This window comes from Boleophthalmus pectinirostris, unplaced genomic scaffold (assembly GCF_026225935.1).
Source record: "Boleophthalmus pectinirostris isolate CB_2022bp ecotype Guang Dong unplaced genomic scaffold, ASM2622593v1 HiC_scaffold_4, whole genome shotgun sequence".
In the NCBI taxonomy this organism is placed as follows: domain Eukaryota; kingdom Metazoa; phylum Chordata; class Actinopteri; order Gobiiformes; family Gobiidae; genus Boleophthalmus; species Boleophthalmus pectinirostris.
The window spans coordinates 24,850,156-24,868,164 of NW_026571353.1; the positions used below are offsets into that span (position 1 = coordinate 24,850,156).

Sequence of the window (18,009 nt, forward strand, 5' to 3'; positions counted from 1 at the left end):
AGGCATGTTTTTTTGAGCAAGAAAAAGACCTACTGTAAAGTTTTGTTTAAGGTCATACTGTGGAAAATTCCAGGTAATGCAATCACAATACAAAACATCTCCATGGAAACAAGCAAGTGACAAACCAGAAAATGTACATGTCAGATCTGTGGAGATGCAAGCCTGCTCAAAGTAAGAAAGCATGTTTTTCAAGATATTTTTGAAGAAGAAAAACACCTCTACTGTAACTAAATGTACAGTTAATGTCATACTATGGAAAATTCCAGGCAATGCAATAACATCATGGAGACAAGCAAGTGGCAAACCTCACAGCAGAAAATATACAGAGAGCACATTGAGCTTATTTTTACTGTTCACTCACATGGTTGGTTGGCAGCCCCATGCATGGAGCAGGCATGTGGGTGGAGTCTCTTGGCAGGCTCACTATAATGAAAGTATGTGCTCAGACTTGATATACATGTCTCCCTGGTGTTGTTACATGAATAGTTACCACAATATCTGCAACAGAAATATGGAATACAAAATAAATTCAGTTATGATCGCTTTAAAGGCCCCATAGCAAAATATGTCTTCCCTTGTACAGATATACTGTACAAGCAGCTCTTGAGGTCAGCGTAAGTCTGCTATGTGCTGTCTGCATCTTATTAGAAAGTATTTTAATAATGTTTTGCAGTGACATCACGATGGGGGGTTTTACATGTATATCTATGGCAAAATCTTCAGCAGTTACCATGGTGACACAATGCACACATTAACAAAAACTGCCAAAAGAGTTTTTCGATGGTCTGAACTACAAAAATAGAAAATGGATTTAAACAGCACATTTTCAGGAGCCTGTGATCAATACGAGTGTTCATGGTCCAATTTTGGATGCCTAAAGTTAGCATCACACCACCAGGGAATGTTGACGACATCAGCTGTTTCAATTGTCCAATAATCTAATCAGGAAGTGCATGTTAGCATGCTAGTTGTTGTTAGCTTAACTGTCAGAGCAGAACTCTGCTCTGGTCTCTGAGAGTTGAGAAAAGTAGTTATAAACTCATCATGGTGAATAAGGAAGGATGAAGTCTCAGTTTTGTTGTTTAAGTAAAAGTACAGATACAGGGGCAAGTGTCACATGAAAAAATCTACTAAAGCAAAACTACTGAAGTATGTGTTTAAAAATGTCCTTTAAGAGTAAAAAGTAAAACTATTTTACAGAGATTTTTAGAACAATTAAAGCATCAAGTATAGTGATTTTCACAAAGAATTTAGCTGATTTTAAATGATTCAATTGATTTCTTAATTTCTCTAGCCGTTTTTGTGTATTTAGTTTGCTCAAAGTTGGAACCATAACTCAAATTAAATGTGCTAGAAATAAATCTCAACTTTCTCAAAGACAGTAAAAATCAGATTCACCGCCTTTAAACATGAATTTAAAAAACAAAAACAAAAAAACAAAACATGAATTATACAGTTTTTAATAATGCACAGCTGAGTAGATATTTTCACTATATTTTCAATTTGCACAAAGGCAGTGCATATGTTGATTCCTTCACAATTTATCACCATTTGATAGTTTTATTGTAATCTTTCATCTGACGCCAGCATCCAAGCATGGGCAGGTCAGAAGGAAACAGAAAGCGCACACCCACCTAAGAGAAATATGTTAAGCATTCAGATAATACAGTATGATGACCACAAGTGGGAAATCTCCAAAATGGTCACCTGATAAAAAGTTTAGCACTCAATAATTAAAGGTCCTATATTACGCAAAATGACCCTTGTGAGCTGTAAAGCAGGTTATAATGTTGTTATCTCATCAAAAACATACCTGGAGTTGTGTTTTGTTTCATTTACACATGTTTGAGTGACCTTTATTATTAGTCTTCCACCTTGTGATGTTATGTAGGGGGGGTTTCAAGGTTTTCAAGTTTACAGCTTTTTATCTTAAATTTAGTAGACATTGGAAAATTCAGGGCTCAAATTATCCAAATGATTCTAGTGAAGATTTTACAATTTTTTACAATTAAAAAATGTTAAGCGAGTTTCAGGATGATGAAAAATCGGTACCATTGCCATAGCAACACAAAATCTAACAAAAGAGAATGGGCTACAGTACACAAAAGAGATGTCATAAACAATTATTCAAAAGTAACATTAAAGATGCACTATGTAACTTTTCTGGTGGAGGGTCTGCTATACCTACTTGTTTTCCTGGAGATGCTTGGAATGATCCACACTATGTTATTTAACTAAACTTACCTCCATGGAGAAAACCAGGCTAAGTTATGTGTCAGATCTGTGGTGAGGTGACCCTTCTCACAATAATGCATGTCATTCAAAGATATTTTTGAGCAATTAACACTTGTAACAGAATGAATACAAGATGTTTAACCCTCACCGGAAAAGTTACATAGTGCATCTTTATCAGTTATAGGTTAGTCTGATCATCTCAACTGGCCAAGCGTAAGGCAGCCAAATAAAGCAAGCCAGTAACATCTTGGAATTGCCTATATTGCTCACAGTTCCCCGACTTAAAACTGAAAGGAGTCCCTATATGTGATTATATCGTTAACTTCAGTGGCCCTTTTGGCATTCACTCTTGTTTGGGACATTCTTTACAGAGAACACAAGCTTAAAAACACTATATAATTGTTTTTCAGACTCAACCCACAAAATGTCTCTTCAGTCTGTCGCTCTGGATCAAATACAGGTGAAGATTTTTTGTTCTGCTCTCAAGGTTTCCCCGTGCACCTCTAGGCAGCCAGGTGACCAACCAATAACCATGCCAGCGTTTATTCATAGGACAAAATTGTGTTGGCTTGTGGTTAGTCATCTGCCTGTCTAGAGGCACACGGGGAAGCCTCGAGGGCAGAACAGTAAAATGGCTGATCTGGCTCGGGACACGGCGTGCCAGATGAACATGACATCTTGTTTCTGGCAAGTATTTGTCACAATGATCTGGTGAACATTTGAGGAAGGTGTGCAGCCCATAGTTGTTCGAATGTGGCTGGGAGGTGGTTTAGTGTTTGAGAGGTTAACTTAACTTGCTTGTGGAACTGACTTAGATTTGAGTCCTCATATTATTTTTCTGATGAGTGTATTGACAGTGTTTCAAGATTTATGACATCTTCTGCTACTGCTGCTTCAAACACATTGGCTTGAACTAGAGCACCCCCTGCTTCCCTTTCCTCTTTTATAACTTCTAATGTGGCACTTAGTTCTGCTTATTTCATTTTTTATTTCTGTTTCTTTATGTGCAGTCTCTCCTCTGGCTCACATAGCTTCAGCCTTGACTCGTGCTTTCACTGCTGCCTTGGTCAGTGAGATGTAGGATCTAGCACTTGATCTGGATGAGCAGTTAGATCACTTACTATTTGGATTGTGGCTGCGTGCAGGTTAGTCACAGGTTGTCCATTTATATATGATTATGACACAGAGCTAAAATTAGCATTCCAAGCCTTTTCATATGTACAGTGGCTTTGTCAAACTTGCGTAAAATGCATTTATCTGATAAGCTCACTGTATTGAACATCTGTCAGTGGCCTTTTGCTACAAATACATATGTTTCTATTTTATCTATATTGTTAAACTCTTTGGGGCAGTAATGTTTTTAAACCTTAAACCTTTTAAACCTTGACCTCTATGTGACCCTTTGTGGAAAAAAAGTTTAGACATTCCCTGTTCAAACTTTGTGCATAAATTGTCTCTGTATATAATGATTTTATTGGTATTGAGAACTCAGTGCTGCTTCCTGTATTCTTGTACTTTTCTTCTCAACATTTTTTCACAAGCTGGTACTCAGCTGATGTGAAACTATGATAAATATTTACCACATGAAAACAAGTAACATTTAGATGACCATAAGAACCTGTCAGAAATCAAAACCCTTGTGTGAAAAAGTAAAAGTGAAACAATCCTCATGATGCCTAAGACAGAACAGTGGGGCCAGGCTGGTCTTTGGAGACAACAGCACATTCTGATAATGAAACCATTAAGATGGAAAAGCAAAACATTTATTTATCACTTAAAAATTCTCCATAAAATTGTGTTAAAATATGAAACAGTGTTTTAAAAACAAATAAAAAACAGTGACTTCAGTTGATTAAAAAAATATTGACCAAACAATTTTCATTCTGCTGTTTGTCTATAAAATTATCTTTCACAAAATGCAAAAAACTGGAGTTGTCTGAAAACTGTAGAAAAATACTAAATGGATTTAAACAACACATTTTTAGAAGCCTGTGATCACTACTAGTGTTCATGGGCCCATTTAGTTGTTTGATTTCCTACAAAAAAGGTGACTTTGCTTATGCTGGCTATCCTAAGTTGTGGCTGTAATGTTATTACCTCCGCCAAGGAGGTTATGTTTTTGCTGGTGTTTGTCTGTTTTGTTTGTTTGTTTGTTTGTTTGTTTGTCTGTTAGCAACATAACTCAAAACGTTATGGACCGATTTTGATGAAATTTTCAGGATTTGTTGGAAATGTGAAAAGGAAGAACTGATTTCATTTTGGGGGTGATCCGGAAGAAATTCTGGATTCTGGATCACTTTGAAATTTTAGTTAACATTGTGGTAAATGGGGCCAAAAATTTTGTTTCTCAATATCTCGGTTAATTATTGACCAAACCCCATGAAATTTGACTCAGGGATGGACAATGGGATCCTCTTTCATATTCCAAAGGCTGATCCGGATCTGATCCAGAAGACTGATTTTATCGCAATTTATATAAAAAATGGGGGTAGTCCTTGGCGGAGGTCTGCGCTCTCTGAGTGCTTTTCTAATTTAAGACTGTAACTGTAGAAAATCAGCTCACCTGTTGTAGTTTCAGCTAAGTCAATTGTTTTTGGTCAGATTGTGTTAAAACAAGGCTCAGATTAAAGCCTAAGTAGAGTAACAGAGCTTCAGCCAGGCAGAATAAAAAAACTGTAAACAATTTTAACATTGGAACAAGACTCACCCAGACACATGTGGCCAATGTGGCTTTTTAACTTTAATTACCAACAATTCACAGGTAATTACATCTTGTATAACCCAGTCTGAGCTTGTAATGAACAGTACAGTATCATGAATGTAGTTTATGAGGCTAAGTGAACCTTGAGGGTGTAAACTCAAACATACCATTCATTTAAAACAGATGCTCAAGACTAAGATTGAGAACCTATATTGCAACTTTTATCCATGGGTTTCAGAATGATAGAAAACAAAGACCACTGTCATATCAATTAATAACTTGAAACAAAATATGATATAACCCGAATGGAGAAAAGTCCTCAACAGTTCCTTCAAACAAGAAGCTGAAACACCTGAATACTAAGGCACTTTTTTTTCTATTTGTTGCACCAGCACAACTATTTTAAATGTGTGCAACTTCATCCATTATAAGAAATTACAAATGATTACATTGTGTAGTCACCATTATCATTGAAACTCACTCTACTAAACTAACTCTAAAACATGTCATGGATATGAAATGTGAGATTTTTACATTTTAGGTAAAACCGCAAACATGAGCAGGAATTTGATCCAAGTATCTTAAAGGTTGCCTGACAAATCCAGAATATCTTGGTGTTTTTTATACAGATTGATACCAGTCTAGTACCCACATCCCCGTCACGCCTCAAGCTCGGTCAAAGATGATCGTCCAATCAAACGAAGGACCTCATTGGTCACCTATCATTTACAATCAAACTTGCATTTCTCTTCCTTCAGATTTAAGAAAGTTTAGTGCGTCGCTCATTGATTCTGCAGAAATCCGCCATATTTCTCAGTCCCCTATGATATATTTTTCCTTTATATTTTCCAATATGGATGGATCTTGTATGCCCCCGATTGGCTAATCCACCTGTCAATCACACCTATTTGAAATCTGAGAAGTTCATCGGTAATCAAACTTACAGCTTCGTTCTGAAGAATTACATACTCTGGATCCAAGGCAAGCTTAAAGATGGGTTATGTAACTTTTGCAGTAGACGATCCGCCACCTAATTGAAATGTAAAAAAAAAAAAAAAAAACTTGAAAAACATGCATTCTTACAGGGAGGCAATCTACAGATCTGACCTGTATCTTGGCCTGTTGGTGTGCCTACTTGTCTCCATGGAGACAGACGAGTTTAATGTCATACAGTGGAACATTCAAGGCAGAACAATAACATCATGGAGACAAGCAGGTGATTAATCCTTCTTTTGCTTTTAATGATTATCCTGCATTGTCCTTGGCTCTATAAAATACTCAGGATCAAATATAGTTGAAAATTGCCTCAAGTATATAAATAAAATTGTAATTAACAAGGTTTTCAAGATTAAAGATTTTCAGTCTATAAATTTCTGAATGAGTCTTATCAGAAAAGTGAATTGAAAGACTGTGCCCCCATTCCCCTTAAAGACGAGATCTGATGCAAAATGTCTGCCATGTCATTGTCACTGCTCATTGAGCCTCCTGACGCCAAGCGACCTTTGAACCCGTCTTTCCTCGACTCCGGTGACCTCACAGACTCCGCTCTCTCGCTGATGACCTCACTGATGCTGGACCTTGACGACAACCGGTCGCTGCCATGGGAACCGTCACTGTACCTATGGGAACTGTTGCTATGATGGGATTTACTGTGTGGGGAGTGACTTTGTTCAGTCTGGTAGGTTTTTCGCAAGTCTTCTAAAGATTTCTGACTGTAAATACTTTGCTCTGAACCAGATTTATGAATGAGCTTTGAGTTTTGGTCCATGGTCACTTCTCCGCTCACTCCAGGCACTATGGGTGATCTTGTAGTCTGCGTAAACATCACGTCCAGCGGTTTATCTCTGTGAGAGGAGGCCAATGAGGATGAAGATGAGTTGGTTGGCATGACGACAGCCTGGGCGGTAGGTGGAGGAGACAGGGACTGCAAAATCAATTAGAAACACGATCAATATGGTATATAGATGGTAGTTTAAATACTAAGGAATAGGCTCAATGTTCAACACCAATTTCAATGCTACAAAAATAATAATATATTGTAATTAGTATTGTATTAGTATAATTAGTATCAATACTTGATGAAGTGAGTTTCAAGTTTCAATAAAAGAATCATGCAGTGTAATTTTCCAAACACATATATAACGAATTCGAGGGCTATATTGTTCAATTACAATCTGATCACGACGCTTTGACGTCAACCAAGTCATATTACAGATTTATAAAATTTCACATTTTTTCTTAAACTGTAATAGTATTATCTATTTTTTTAATAAGAAGATTTAGAAATAATTTACAACAATATCGCCCCACCCATGGAAGAGATATTTTCAATAAGTCAAATATAAATATTGGGACTTACTGGTTTACTCAAAATAAAACTGAAATCAAAAACACAGCAGCAAACAAACAGGATGTTTACCGTAATTGAACTAGAAAGAAAATGGATGCACTAATACAGAAAGAGGAAGCTGAAGTCTCCAGGTAGGAGTGACTGAGGAATGACAGGCCTTGTGACTTTGTGACAATGAAGTAAAACAAGTGACACACATATTCTGAGATTAGGAGTGTAATGAGTGGTTGTTTTACATCCTGTTTAACAAGCATTACACTACCTAAAACTGTAAGTAACACTGTAGCATGGCTGGAAAGATAACTTCATGCAATACTTTTCAAATGGACATTTAAATTTCCCTAAGTCTTTCCTTAAAACAAAACATAGTTAACTTATTAAACATGAAATCCAACTGTGTTAAGTAACATTTATTTACTTCACATCACTACTGAGCAGCTTCATATGAATAAAAATATAAAAATTATGAGATGTTCTAGGCCAAAATCAGTCTGTAAATAGTCTTATTGCATCCACTTAAAGGCCCAAACAGGATATTATCTTATCTTATCATTTTATTCACAATATTCAATACAAAAAGACAATTCTTCTGTCTTTACCTTGGCTGTAGGATGCATCTCTGTTTGCATGACTCCACACTGGTTCACTTGTTGATTCTGAGACACTGTAGGACTAAGTGGTGGTGCGATGGTCGAGGAAAGCTGAGGTTTTCCAATTGGCTGAAAATCCGATTTTTCAAGTCCAGCCATTGAGACTAGTTGGCCTAGGCTTGAACAAGAGAAATGTCAGTAGCCACACTTTTGATCTCCATCAGTGTAATAGGGATGCAACGATACAGATTTATCACGATTCGATATGTATCTTGTTACATGGTAGGGATGGGTATCATTTAGAAGTTGCCGATACGATACATACCTCAACACATAGACCACGATACAATGCATATCTCGATACAGTATACTTTCGATTCGATACAATATACTTCAAATCAATTGGATATGGTTGAATAAAAATAATTGCTAAATCATGGCTGTGATACTAAAAGTCTTTGCTAAACCACTTCACGTGCAAAGTTAATATAAAACACACCCACCCATTTTAATCATCAAAACAGTGAAAATGTCAAATGTGTTGCATATACAGGTTTCCTTCCTCTGAACAAGCAACAAAACTGTAACGCTGTAACAAATACCCTTGGCGATATATCGATACTGAAAGATAAAGCCCACCTCTTAGGAGCTGTCTACACAGAAACTATAATAGTTAATAGTCATAGGTTGCAGGGCTGTGAAACTATTAAGAGTACAGTGCGTAAAGGCGTACTTTGGCAGGCGCCAGTGGCCTTTGGGGAGGACGCCACGTTACCCGTTTCCCTTCAGGACAAAAATAAATGACAGCACAGTGCGCATGGAGGGGCGTGTGTGTATCAAGTGAACATATGTTTCGAATCGTGACACCCATATCAAACAATTTGATATTATTTCAAATATCATTGCATCCCTATATGTGCATGAAATGTAACCAAAACATTTTTCTTGCTGGATTTCAGATGACATAATTCTATAGGCCAATAATATGTAATGCAGATGGGGGTCAGCTAAAATATAGCTATAGCTATAGCTAACTGATGAGTCTAGTCCAGGGGTGGGCAAACTACGGCCCGGATTAAAAGGTTTAAAGGGCCGCATACGGCCCCCGGGCGCCAAACTGGAATAAATTACAATAATAAACATTGTTGATGTTTTATTTGTCATGCATTTCCAGCGTTTCCCAGTAGATGGCGCACTATATATACATTGAGTTGCGGCGTATTATGTTGGCCGCAATGCTTTATGGGAAAGCATTCTTACAGGAGTTATTCGGACCATGAGTGAAGTAGTTGGTGCTTAAGATATAAGACTGCACTGCTTCCATTTTGAGTTGTTAAAAATCAATCAAAGAAATCTATGGTCTCAGAGTTGTAATTGTCAATGTGTATAACATTTTGGAGTCAGGTTTTACCACACTCACAGATGTATATCTGTGGATGTACGGCGTGAGCTTTGTTTTTGAGCTGTTACCAGTCATATGTGAAAACGATGAACTCACGATATACATTCACTCGGGTGTGCAGTGAAACAGGTCTTAACAGTTTTATGTGTTCTGAATCTTTCACAGCAGTGATGAAATGTGTAGCCTGCGTCTGAAGTCCTAGTTAAATGTGAATAAGAATATAATGAATCTGAGCTCTTAACACATTATGTCCTGTCTCCTGTCCGGCCCTTCAGTCAAACTTTAGGACCCTATGTGGCCCGCGAGCCAGAAAGTTTGCCCACCCCTGGTCTAGTCACTAATAGAAATGATCAGGATCAACATTTGTGAATTTACCTTTGGGATATTTCATGGCAATGTACATTATTATCAATATTTTTAAAAAACAGTGCTTGAGTATGACAATCACTAATTTATTGATGGTCTCAAATTGATGATAATGGTTTTATTATATAATGTATTACACACTAAATTAAAGGGCCTATATATATGTGAAAAACATACCTAGAGATATGTTTTGTTTCATTCACACATATTTGAGTACCCTTTATTGTCTTTCTACATCTCCAAAGCTCAAAATGCTCTGTTTCACCTTGTGATATCATGAAATGGTAGTTTAAGTCAGCAGCTACTTTTACATTTGGTTAATAGAGATTAGTAGAGCAATTCCAGGGCTGAACCTATCCAAATTATTCTATGTATGGAGTTTAAAAACACATCACAAGGTGGAGTGTTTTCTGAACACAGCCTAAATATGCAGGATTTGTGTGTTAAATATGTGTGAATGTAACAAAACGCCAGATATGTTTGTGATGAGTAAACAATATTACAAGATAGATCAGAAAACACCATAATATAGGCCCTTTAAACAAAGATCATCAAACCAATTTATCAGATAAAATCCCATGTATTTAAGAGATCACACCTCATCTTCATTATTACAAGAATTAAGACCACATCCACTGCTACACTGCAATACATTATTAAGAAAGTCGGATTTGCATTGTTCATTTTCTTATGCTTTAACTAAGAATACAGATAAATTAGTTTTTTTTTAGATAAACCAATGTGATTTTCATTTATCTAAAAATAAGATGAACAATACATTGGTTTAATTGTGTTGCTTATGATAATTATATAATGATTGACAATAATACGCATAACTGAAAGAACACTCAATAGGATGTTTGTATTTAGTTACAAACTCACACAGATGTGGGAGGGTGATGTATTGTAATTGTAATCTAAACATCAGTAATAATGAAACTTTCTCTGAAAAGAACAGTGTGTGCAGGAGTCATGAAATACTGAAACAGAAAGCTTGGGTCATTTTGTTACTCAGGTCAACTGGACTATACCAAATTTGTCTGAATAAGGCAAGGCTCACCCAGCATCCTTGAGGAGATCCAAAAAAGCGTGGAACTTTTTAAATGAGTTCTCTATACTCTCCAGCACAGCCTCATCTTCCAGAGCACTGAAAGCTGCAGGGGCCGACGCAGAGTTGGCGAGGGTCTCAGACAGGGAGAGGTTAGCAGCACGGAGACGTGCGTTCTCCAGCTCAAACTGAAAAGACATAAGGTAAACCATGTGAGAAAACATTAGATTACATCCTTCACTTGAACATGTGCATAGTTTTTTCCCATGTGAAAGTAATTGGTGCCTATAGCCTATTAGACCCTAGACCTAAAGGTTCCAATAGGCAGCAGGTTAAGAAATACTTATTGTCCCCACTGACAAATTTGGAAAATTGTCCTCTGCATTTGACACATCCTTAAATGTCGCCTGGCCAACCTGTCAGAAACAGTGCGCCCTGCAGTACCGTATCTGGGAGTCCATCTCCAGATCGTGAGCTAGTCTTAATCAGGAAGACTACTGTATACTGAGAATTTCACCTATGGTGCAAGTTTTTGTTTGATATGGAAAAGCAGAAACCCACCCAGACATAGAGAGAAACATGCAAACTCCACGAAGAAAGGGCTGGGCATCGTTCTTAGTTTGAGCTGATAGATGGCCACTCAACCACTGGATAAGTTGCTGAGTGGCTATCTTATAAAATAATTACTACAATAACAAGCAGTAGAAAAAGGGCCCTGACATCCCTCATGAGCACAGAGAGACAGATTTTAGACACCAGAAGAAGATGCAAATGCCACACAAAATGGCCCAACCTGGAGAAGGAATTAAAAACGATTATATAATGATACTGTGACCTGGGCTATCTAGGAAATTGAGGATCTATAGGGATTTTTTTAGCACACAATCTCTTTTTTGGTTTTACAGTAAAGTGCAAAATAACATGTTCAAGCAGTGAAAGAGGCAATGAGATTCTTGCCCGTGTACAATACCTCCTTGAGTCTGCTCTCAGCTCTGAGTCTGGTCCTACGCTCCTCTGACAGCATCAAACGGCATTCTCTTAGCTCCATCTGCAGGTAGTCAGCAGAATTACAACATTTATCATAAAAATAACCAAAGTGCTGTATAGTGAAGGGACTGACCTGTAAACGTCCAAATTGTCGTTCTGTGATTTTGTCTTGTTTCACTGGTGAAGATGGTTTCTCCTCTACCTCAACCACAACTTCATCCTCTTCACTATTGTCTTCCTCTGAATCAGTTTCTATAGTAACCTTTACAGTAGCAGCACCCTAAGAAACACAGATTAGGGAAACTATTTTAGAACAATATGGTACTTATTTTGCTACAGATAACATAAAAATAGTAATAGCCAATAACATATGCCAGTAAAGTAACACATTTTATGCATTTTAAATGGATTACATTAAGAATGGCAGGTTCTATTGTAGAGATAATGATCACAAATAAAGAAATGTGGGAGGGGGAAAAAAAATCACATCTGCTTTTAACATTTAAGAATACTGTGTAGTGAATATTCCATTGTATGACACAAAAAACTGCACATAACAGTAGTAGTTAAATTGAAATGTTAAAATTTTGAAATAAGTTTGTATTTTATAATTTCAGATTATTGGTACATTACTGCATTTTAGGGTGGTCCCGGTCGTGACTAAACTAAGACTAAACCAGGACTAAACCTGGACTAGAACTGGACCAAACCAAGTCTACAATAAGACTCAAAAGGGACTTAAACACACCCTTAGTTGACCAAAAAGGTATTGTAGTTAATATTTAAATTTCATGTTCATTTTTGTGATGCAACCAGAGTGAAGTAAAATACCAAATGACCACAATAAACCAACCTGAAAACTTTGATCAACCACAGTCGCTCCAGGAGGTAAACCTCTGCAAGAGAATAAATAAATGAATGTCTAGTGTCTCCTAACTGTTTTTGTGACGTGACAATCAATAAAACCAAGTGTTTTGTGCTGACCTCTGTCGTCCAGCGCGTGCAGCAGTTCTCCAGGGAATACAGTGTGAACGAGAACATGGCTTTTGGTGCATCGCTCTAGAATTTACAACTACTGAAGATTTTGCTTTCAGTCCTGCAGTGCAATGTTCAAAAAAAATATTGTCAGCCATTTTAGAATTCTTTAAAAAAACATCTCAATTTAATTCATTACTCTATGTTGCTATATGAGGAGAAATATTTTTGTGTGACAGATTGGCAAACACAGTCAAAAAAGTTTTTACATTGTCTGAATGCTCAAGAAAAAACACAAAATGGATTCAAACTAAATATTTTCAGGTGCTGCTTAGTCATTTGATTTTCAACATGCCCCAGGGCATGTTGAAGACAAAGAATACTTTTGTAGCAAAAGATCAAAACTACATAACAATTACATACCATTTCTTAAAGTAGATTTTCCTCTAAATGAAGCAGGTAAGGCTCGTCTTTTATGAGCTGCAGTCCTCTGAGACTCAATGGCTACAGGCTTGATCCAGTTATACTGAATTTAAAATGAAGACACAGTGTTTAAAATAACAGACAGAATCCTACATATGGAAATTATAAAAGAAATATTACCTCTGGCGATTCTCCATCAGCATTCATGAGCACTTTCTCCAAAATAGTTTTAATAAGAACTTTGTCTATAATGAAATACAAGAAATATATTTATATAGGGTCAAAACAGATGCTTAATATCAGCTAAAAGGTCTGCATTGTGATAGTTATGCTACTCACCAATTAAAGGATTACTACGAACATCCAGAACAGATAATGTGGAGTTAGTTTTCAAAGTTTCAAGCAATCGTCGAGCACCTTCATTAGAAAGGCCACACCTCTGCAGATCTACAGCTGAGAAGTCAATGAAAAACATTAACTAAATGCATAATTTCCCAAAAAGGAAAATCACAAAGGCTGCAATTATATAGGTAATAGAATGTCTCTGTAAACAAAACATTATTACTTTTAAAGCATGTGATCAAACGTGCAATGATTGTAAAACATGAGCACATAAAACACTTGCAGCCATACACAGTAAAAAAAAGAGAAAATATACAAACAAACCTTTAACCCATAGATCCTCAGCCAGTTCGTTTGCCAGGGCAGCAGCTCCTCTGTCTCCTATCAAAGTATTACAGTTTAGAGTTACACGTCGAAGGCCGGTCATCCTCTCAAAATGTGGCTGACGATATCTCAGAGACTCTGCCCATGCGGTACCATGTCTCTGCATTCCTTGGTGCTGGAAATAAAAGCCTTTTTAAAACCTTTTTTTCTGTGTAGACTGACTTTAAATATTAGATAGAAGAGAACAGAATTTGAAACCTTGATGATGTTAGCCATGTGTTCTGCCCCTCTCCACGTCAGATTACATCCTGTGAAATCTACTGTCCTGATAGTTGTAGAATATTTAACACTTTGGCAAATTACTGTAAAATGTTTAAATATTCATATTGTTACAAAATAAAACATAACACTAAACAGGCAAATGGTCATAATAGCCATAGAAAATTTCACATACCCTCTAGACCCTCATCAGAAATGGGGCAGTTAGCCAGAGAAAGGTTCTCCAGGGAAACACTTTTTGCTAATCCCTGGAAACAGGAGAAATTGTATGAAATAGTGTAAATTTGTAACTGTATATAGAATGTTAAAATCCATTGTAAATTAAAAAACAATGGATAAATTAAATTACCTTCGTCAACACAATCAGATCTCTTTCTCTCAAAGGTAACCCGTTAAGCTGTAGAGTTTTGAGGTGAGGAGACACGGTGAGAATGTCTCTCAGGGCTCTAGACAACTTAAGAGTCATTTCCTTTGAGCGAATGGCTGGAATCTTTTTCTTCATACTAGACCTACTGAATCTTCTATCTGAAGATAAATATTGCAGAGATAATATATTATACTGTAAACCATATTCAAAGGTGCACTGTGTAACTTTTCTTGTGAAGGGTCTGCCAAATGTTGGAGCAGTTACTGCTTTGCTTGAAATGTTCCACAGTAAAGCCTTAAACTCTTAATCTATCTTCATGAAGATAAGCAGAAATGAAACTGGGCCTAGATATGGGTCAGCAATGTGGAAAGGTGTTTCAGTGTATCATAAGAATGCCTGTATTTCAAGGTATTTTTACGTAAAAAAAAAAAAACACCTGCAATGGAAAAAGTGCAAAACAAACAAGTCTAATGTGTGTCTACTGTGGAACATTCCAGGCAAAACAATCACATCCCCGTGGAGACAAGCAGGTCTTGAACACTCTACAAGAAAAGTTACACAGTGCACTTTTAAACTGTTCTTGCACAATCTAACACTAAACAAATGTGACAAACTGACTACTGTATCTTAATGATTTGTAATACCTGCATCTCCAGAACCCAAATTTTGAAAAGTACTGCTTATTGCAATATGATGCAGTTGCTTGTTAATTGCAATGGAGTCCAGAATTGGTGGCCAGTCTGTAAGCTTGATCCTGTCTCCATTGAAGTCCAACATCCCTTTGTCGAGATTCATGGTTACGGCGGGAAGAGGAACAGATTCTTGTCGTGCACAGGCAAAGTCATAGTAAGCCAAAAAATCATGGGCTCCTCTTCGTCGAATCTGAGCGCTGTCATGGACCATCTTTGACCTATGACACACATAGAATAGAAGGTCAACAAATAACAACAACAACAGAGTTCAACCGCAATAAGCAGTTTTTGCTTGCTGAAATTCTGCTTTGAGATGCCTTTCTTTTGATCTAAGCTACAGCTCGTTAAAATATAGTTATATCTGACAGAAATGCTGCCAGATAGTATGAGAATGAATCCACATTACTCATAACAACACAATAAAATAATGTTTACTATAGATAACGTATAAGAAAGTACTACAATTTAATAAAGATCAATCGTTACTGCAATATTTAAGACATTTGTTTTTTTTAAATATGCATGGAGCTATATTTTCTGCGATTTCCACATAATAAGAAGCGTCTGTTTGGTGTTTATAGCGTACGAAGCTAACTACACTCCTAGCAACTACAGTAACTTGCAAACTACAGGATGTCAAGTTGTTAACGCGTCCATTGCCTTAAACATAATCATAAAAACATACCTTTGCATCATATCAAAGGTCGAGATTTCCCGTTGTTTTAATAAATCTGGATTAGTTGGCCCCGTGTGTGATTTGTTTACAGGACGCGCTCCCAAACCAAAACTGCCGCTGTTACGTTTGGAGCAGTTTGGAGCCATATGTCACTGTGAGCGCCACCTCGAGTCCCGGGGGAAAAGTGCTCGTGAAATATCATTTGCTGGGCCATACACCTTCATTAAAATCATTTGAATGTAGTAGTAGTAGTAGTAGTAGTAGTAGTAGTAGTAGTTTATTCGTTCATTTTGCAGCACTCCAAAAAAATAAAAATTAAAAAAAAGAGAGAACATAGACTGCAACCCCATGGATCATGACCGAAAGAGTTTATGCTAAATTAAAAAGTACTAATGCCTAACCCTATTAAACAATAACAGAATTCCAAGAAAGAAAGCAGCATATGAATAGCAAGTTTGCAACTACAACTTCACTTACTGAATTTATAAGTGACAAAATACATATTAAAACAAACAAAAGTGAACGCACAATTCATTCATTCCAGAGCCCTATATCTGTCAAAACATAATGCTTTATATCATTTTTTAAAGGCCTCTGGAGTGTTAGACTTTTTAAAATCATCACTCAGGTTGTTCCATATACTAACCCCTCTAACAGAAATATAATCCCTTTTTTTTTCTTAGTGCTTATCTTCATTTTTTAAAAGATACCAGTTCTTCTAAGGTTACACTGACCCTCTCTCCTCGAATAACTCCTGTACACAAGGAGGGAGTATGATTATAGGCCTTGTACATCAGTATGGCTGTACTCAGGTCAACAAGATCAAAAACTTAGAAAAAGTACTTAATAAGGAGAGGATCTGTTAGCCCTTAATAATTTGCATTATTAATAATTTTGATGACCTTCTTAGAATTTCTTTTTTTTTTTAAATATTTGATTTATAAATATTTCCCCATATTTCCACACAGTAGTTTAAGTACGGAAGGAACAGACTGTTATACAGTAAATTAAGGGGACTTTCTTCCTTTCATTTTACTCATAGCAACAATTTTAGCTAACTTTGTTTTAATTATACTTATTTGCAATTTCAAATTAGATTTTCAGATATATTAATACCAAGAATTTATTCACAGATACTCTTTCATTTTCTATTTTGATTAATTTTAATATTATTTGATTATTGATTTTTTCATTTTCAAATATAATATTTCCAAATTAATTGAATGTTTATTAATATTAAACCACTTATTTATATTAAAACACTTTATTTTTGTAAGGTTATTTTCTAGCGTGTGCAGAAGATGTTGTAGGTATTTTCCTGAATGATAGAGACTGGTGTCATCTGCAAATAGAATACGACTTAATTTGTCCACTGCCTCACAGACATCGTTAATGTACATAATATATTATTTGGGCCCCAAGACGCAGTCCTGTGAACCACCGTGGGTGAGCCCCCTTCTATCAGAACTGATATTGTCTGTATGTACATACTGATGTCTATCCTCAAGATAGCTTTTCAGCCAGGTAAGAGCAGTTCCTCTAACACCATCGCCTTCCATTTTTCTTCAAAGCACCACATTGTCAGTGGTGTCGAAAACCTCTCTTAGATCTATGAAGACACTGGCTGTATATTCTCTATCTTCTCCCTCAAATCACTGATAGCCATTTGGGTAGAATGTTTTCACTTTAAACCATATTGGTGAGCACTGAGCAGACTATGCTTAGTAACAAAATTATCTAATCTTATTATAAAGATTTTTTCTAAGATTTTAGGAAGTATTGGCATAAGAGATATGGGCCTGTAGTTTGTAAACAGATGTCTATATAATCAATATCAGACCCGGAATTGCTAATCTCTACTGAACTAAAGGTAAAAGATAGCTGTTAACTTAAAAACTATTGTTTCATGATATCACAAGATGGAACAGAGCATTCTGAGCTTTGGATATGTAGCCTAGAGTAATATATAAGGCCTGTTCAAACAAAATGGTAATTGACATCTGCTGGTACAGTGACAGTATATTGTCTGCATATTGTAGTAAGGCAATGTATAATGGAATGGGACATTGCACATTTGTCACCAGTCTTGGCATTTGCTATAGAATGTTCTATCCATGACAGACAAGTAAAATCTCAACTATATAAGAGGTCATAGGAAGACAGTACAGCAATGATATGATGATGGACAGGATGTAGGGAGTATTATCTGTTACATAAGGATGAGTTGTTGCACAGTTGTAGGGAGTATTATA

At 36.5% G+C, this 18,009-nt stretch overlaps 1 protein-coding gene across 2 annotated transcripts; it reads right to left on the reverse strand.

Annotated features, from left to right (window-relative positions):
- Nucleotides 1-364: 364 nt before the first annotated feature.
- Nucleotides 365-15,883, reverse strand: cep78 (centrosomal protein 78). Of its 2 annotated transcripts, XR_008633283.1 has the most exons (17): nucleotides 15,767-15,883; nucleotides 15,034-15,299; nucleotides 14,372-14,547; nucleotides 14,198-14,270; nucleotides 14,002-14,105; nucleotides 13,744-13,918; nucleotides 13,417-13,530; nucleotides 13,258-13,322; nucleotides 13,078-13,180; nucleotides 12,664-12,775; nucleotides 12,533-12,575; nucleotides 11,813-11,959; nucleotides 11,663-11,740; nucleotides 10,705-10,880; nucleotides 7,886-8,054; nucleotides 5,881-6,860; nucleotides 365-498 (listed from the first exon to the last, which is right to left on the reverse strand). XR_008633283.1 is itself a non-coding variant. In XM_055162137.1 (16 exons), the coding sequence occupies exons 1-16, from the start codon at nucleotides 15,775-15,777 to the stop codon at nucleotides 6,324-6,326; spliced, it is 2,349 nt and encodes a 782-aa protein (XP_055018112.1). In that variant the 5' UTR covers nucleotides 15,778-15,883; the 3' UTR covers nucleotides 4,252-6,323. The 2 variants fall into 2 exon arrangements, 1 of the variants encoding a protein (XP_055018112.1); XM_055162137.1 differs by lacking the exon at nucleotides 365-498 and having other exon boundaries at nucleotides 4,252-6,860.
- Nucleotides 15,884-18,009: the final 2,126 nt, after the last annotated feature.